Source organism: Morone saxatilis, unplaced genomic scaffold (genome assembly GCF_004916995.1).
Source record: "Morone saxatilis isolate NCDOM2014 unplaced genomic scaffold, NCSU_SB_2.0 Contig23, whole genome shotgun sequence".
Classification (NCBI taxonomy): domain Eukaryota; kingdom Metazoa; phylum Chordata; class Actinopteri; family Moronidae; genus Morone; species Morone saxatilis.
In genome coordinates, this window is record NW_023339796.1 from 5,196,022 (window position 1) to 5,201,655 (window position 5,634).

Here is a 5,634-nt window from a genome sequence, read left to right on the forward strand (position 1 = left end):
GAGTTGCCAAGTTCTCCTTTAATTTCAAAATTTTCCATTAGATTTTCTGTTTGTTTTATGGTCTTGTACACTCTTAACTGTGCTAACTATGCATTGTATTGTTGGTTTATAATGTTCTGTGTTCTGTATCAACTTTGTGAACAAGAACAGAACTTCAATAAAATTGCATATGACACAAAACAGTCAATTTGCCACTACACCTAACAGTTCAAACACAATCATCAATCCCCTTCAAACAACTTGGATCCACCAACACGTTACATTTTCCAAGGGCAGTTTCGAAATCCCTGTCTGCTCCCAATATAGCTACTTTTCTTTCTTGTTTTTTGAAAGACCGTTTGTCTCCAACATCACAGTAAGGAAGAGAAGTCTCAGCTAAAGGTCACTGTCGAGAGGAGGTTCAACTGAGTGGCTGTCTTTGGTTAATCAAAGAAAGTTCAGGTCAGACAGCTGCTGACAAAGTGGGCCTTATCCTCCAGTGAACCAGCATGGCTCTCCTCCAACCACTTGCTGCATGAAGCAACCGGTTCTCCTTTTTACTCTTTGTCTCTTTCTTCTTTCTGAGCATCTTCTGCTCAACATTTTTCTGCCTGGCTTTCGCTCTCTTGCCCTTCCTTCTTTATTTTCCTGTCTTCGTCCCTTTCTATTCAACTCCAACTCTCTGCCCCTTCTCTTTTCTCACCATGTGTCTGCGCAGGAGGGCAGAAGTTGCTCTTACAGACAGGAACACAGAAGGAAGAAAACAGACTGGAAGACAATCTCCCACTGAGCCCTCTATGCGCTCCGAGTTCTTTCAGCCACTGGAAACAAGTCACTGAGAGCACCGACATCTCACCGCCGATTCCACCACTTTTCACTTAGCGCAAGAGATGAGCTCTAATTCAATTCAAACCACTTTCCACTTTATTTTCCATAAAGAGATTTTTGGAGAGGATTTTTCAATCCACTTAGCTGATTCTAATGGATGTGACTGCCCCTCCCCACCTTCCCCACCTCCAGCTCTGGTATCACTGCTATCTCCAGCTGCCATCTTTAGGTCAAACAAATTTCCTTTTAACATCTGCTCTACTAATAGCCAAAGTAGTTTTTGTAGACTCTATCCAGCACTGCAGGTCACAAATTAGATTAAATTTACTGTACAACTCAATGGCATATTAATTCAGCTTTTAATTTAATAGTTGTTATTATCCTGGGAGTCTTGTAACCCGAAGGAAGACTGTAGAAGAATGTTTTGGTCAACAAGCACCTATGGCTGGAAGTGAGAAACTAGACAATGTCATTAGTCTGTTAAGCCTATATATAATGAAGAGGACTGAGGGGGTCCATTAAAACCCCCTCTCTATCAAGAGCAATTCACTTAATGGAAGAGCCTCTTCTGAGGAAAAACTGCCATTTGGAAATAGCTGAGAGGAGAAGAGAGAATAAGAGTGGCATGAGAGCAAGAGAATGACAAAGAGACAGGCGTTACACATTTGAACACATATGTACCCATCTCCTCTAAATATCCTCCTCCACTTGTCTGAGTGGCCGAATGAGCTGACAAAAGTGGATTAAAGCAGCACTATATTTAATAACAGCTTGTTTTAGAGGACATCTGTGATCTTTTCTCTGTGCGAACACACGGGGCTCAGTACAACCCATTTTCAGGTCTTATGAAACGCTATTATTAAGTTAAATAATAGCACTGGTAAATTTATACCAGTGGTGTCCAGACAGGGTTCTCATAAAGATCCTGTCTGTCATCTTTCAGTGAATTTTCTTCTTCTTTTTTTTGGATGATGACAAAGGGTTTGTCCTGATTTTGTACACATAAACCCAGATTATCAGTAACGAAACTAATAATCTGCTGATTATTTTCTCATTTAACTGATTGTGAAAAAGATAAAGTGTAAATTATAATTTATAATTAGAACCTAAGGTGGCAAATGGAAGTTGCTTGTTTCAATCAACACTCTAAAACCCAAAGATATTCAGCTTACTATCATATATGACACAGAGAAGTAGTGTATCCTCACGTGAGTGTCTGGTATTTTGTCTTGAAAAATAACTTACAGGATGATTCGATCGAAGGTTAATTTTCTGTGGACTGACGAATCCAATAAGTAATTATTTCATCGCTACTGGTAAGTGATTTTATTCTCATCCAGACTGTGTTAAATTTCATCCCATATTTCAGTAATAATTACAGCCCACATAAATTACCGTATTTTTGGCACACTTCCTGTTTTTAATTTAAGCCCAGAGACACTTTTATTTCTGCCTTTTTGTGCATAAAGATGGATTTTTTTGCTGAATTTCATCAGCTCAGCACTCTTCACCTTCTTAGATTTTTCTCACAATACATATTAACATTAAATTACATCATTTGATAAGCATTCTGGTGATGAAGTCAATGGTCATGGTTTTCCTTCAGAATATCCTTGTTTTCCAATCCCCTCTCTCAATGTACAATGTTATAAGCACAGCAAATATTCTATTATCCACATCACCATGTAATATTAATCTCATCCAGCTCTTAGCGCTAACGACACTCCACAATGTGACATACAAAAAGACAGAAGGAGTCGTTAGCCTCCCTAATAACTTTGAACAAAATTGTTTTCTATCATTCGTGAAAGTAGAAAGACGCTACTCGTGCCTTGCTGCATCAGTAAACGTAGCTCTATTAAACATCAAATGAATCAGGGGATTGCTGGTTTCTTACATCAGAATTGGAGATAAAAAGCCTCTCTCTAGGACTGATTTAGGGCAACAGCCAGCTCGATAACACTGGTGGTGTGTTTCTGTGTTGCATTAGGTATCAGCAGACCTAATGTGTTGGCCCTAATCAATAATAAAGTAATAGGGGAAGTTGTGTGAAATGACTAACTAGCCAGAGGCCAAAACAGCCGATGACTAAAATCGGTGTGGCAATTGCCTCTAATTACTAATTAGCAGCCAACCACATTAGATTTTTTCACTATAATACCTCCCAGTGGTACAATTAAATCCTAGCTTAATGAAATTATTAGAAGTGGGGAGGAGTGTAATCATGAATAAAGTTTTAATTTCCATCATGTCTGTTTGAACAGCACCACAATCTATTCCTCACTGGGTCAATATGTGGAGGGCTGTTTGTATTTTGGCGCATTAGCTGTGTGTTTCCTGAAACTCTGCTGATTGTCCTTATTATGGGATTAGTGTGTCTGGGAACGGGCTAATATGAGAAGGCAAACAATATGTCACCAGTTACAGAGGATGCTGAGCAGATTATGTTTGACAGCTCTCTACAGCCATCTAGTGGCCAAATGTATTTGTCACAGTATTTACCAACCTGATGAGATGAGAGAACATACTTAATTTGACTTGGATGCATTTTCAAAGGTTCACCACAGGGTGGCGCCACAGATAATCCATTAGAAACACTGCTGCTTCCTCAATGCCACTTATGAAAAGTTACTGAATTATAGCCTGAAGCCAGACAAGTAAAAAGGCCAATTACGATCGTCACTCTCCTGTGAAACAGAGGATTAAGGGGTGGTACTGATTATAAATAGCAGTAAATACTATCTAAATAACGATATTATTACCTCAAACAATCGTGTTATTGGGCAGCCTCGCAATCAATCCACAATCTCAATTTACTGCCCAGGACTACCGGGTAGTCATAGCAACATCATCCACTGTGTGGTTTACTCTCCCAGAAACAGGTCACTCAACACATCATTACAAGAGAAATCAATATCACTAATAGGAGATGTTCTAAATAGAAATCGAAGTCTAGTTAGTTGGGAACCAAACATAAAATGAATACGCCCTGCAGCCCTTCAACTAAAATAAAGAGAAGCTGACCTAAATTAAGGTTTTTACATCCAGGTTGACGCTAATCCACCTCAGAAATGACTTCAGTATAGAAATAAATGTAACACCCAGGATTAGACTTATTCTTTGCATTATTATGATTTTGCAGTGCATTATAATGTCATTATGTTTTTAATTTCTTCCCTAATATAGAATATTTTTAAATTTTGATTCAAAAATGTGATTAGATGGTGTAAAGAGAAATAGTAAAGTAAAAAACATTAAAAGAGAAGATATTTAAAAAGGTAGAAACTGATTTGTAAAGCCGGCATACTGTTCCTTTGATGAAAAGGTCAGTCTATCTTTAGTAGTCTACCGTAAGTCAGGTTTTCAGACCTTGGAGAAGACACTTATTGGCTTATCAAAGGTGCTTTTGTACATGTATCATATTGAAAAGTAAGCATTACATCGTCCTAATTAAGCTTGGCAACTTTAATTAAACAAAAAGACAGAAAAAAAACACAATTTGATGGATTCATATTATAATTACTGTGATGTAAGAAATGAAAATAACAACAAACAAATAAACTCAGCTTACCTCTGCTCCACTTGCTTGATGGGGTCGGTCAAGTTGATGGTTTCCATGGTGATCTCAACTTTGCGGACGCTACCAAAGAAATCTGTGATGAGGACACTTCCTGGGTCCCTCAGAAAAAGGTCAGTACGGTGGCCCGGAGTGGACACACACTGACTCTTAGGACATACTTTGAACTGGGGAAGCAGAAAAAACACAAGCAGTGTATTAGAAATATGCAGTTTAGTGCCACAGGGAGCACACACACAGCCAAAGTTGCCATTAGAGGCACGCACTCAACAAAACCAAAACAAATATGGTATGTATAATATGGTATTATGTAAATAATGTAAATATCTACTGATGGTGGTGTCAGGAGCTTTAGCTAAAAACATTAATTAAATGAAACAGAAGAGTTTAATACTCAGACACTGTTTAAGACTTTTCATGCCATAGACAGCGAGCTCCAGCTAGCAACCAGCTGCATCCAACATGGCTAAAGCTGTAGTGGGAGGTGTTAAAATATGTGACAGTGCGTGGAGAAGATTAGACGCACGGAGCCTGACATTTGTGCATGTCATCGTCAATTACAAATCTTTCTGTGCCTGGTATGTTAACACTTGTGGGTTAATCCTCTTAAGTGTGTGATTCATCAATGTGTTGTCCGACTGGGCTCTCCATTTGAAAATAAAATAAAATCATTAAACCAAAAGGGAACGTTATCTCTATCAGCCAAAAAGGGACTTGAAACACAAAGGACTGGTGGAGGACTTTGTTGGCAGGGGGGGGGGGGGATTTCTGTTCCACCAAAAAAGGCCAAGGCTTTGCAGACTGGAATTTAAGAAAGGAAAAAAAAAGAAAACTTGGTGATCTCATCCAGAGAAATCCACAATATTGAACTTTAAATTCGCACAAAATTAGGCACGAGAAACAAAGAATGGCATCTTAGAAACAGGAAAATTGGAAGATGAATAAGCTTATAGTCCAGAGTGCATTGATTGAGCTCAGACTGAGTGGCAGAACAAGGAGTTGAAGTATATTCGAGTGTAACTCTGGTGAAGCCAGGGTGGGTGTGTTGGGATGAGGAGTGGTCCGGTGCTACAGTGGAATCCTGCAGGGAGTGTAAAAGTGAACGGGAGGCTGCGCTGAGATTGACAATGACGCGCTGTAGCAGCCTATGTACGCACCATCTACCACCATGCATGTGTCAAGCCAACAGACTTACAACAGTATCAGACATCTAGCTTCAAGTGAGTCCTGCGAGCGCCTGTGTGACTTTT

General features: G+C 39.2%; 1 protein-coding gene across 1 annotated transcript in view; it reads right to left on the bottom strand.

Annotated features, from left to right (window-relative positions):
• pigk (phosphatidylinositol glycan anchor biosynthesis, class K) overlaps nucleotides 1–5,634 on the bottom strand; it is a 31,535-nt gene that overhangs the window by 16,902 nt on the left and 8,999 nt on the right. The window contains 1 exon segment of the mRNA XM_035671289.1: nucleotides 4,379–4,551. Within this exon segment, the coding sequence (XP_035527182.1) occupies nucleotides 4,379–4,551 (173 nt within the window).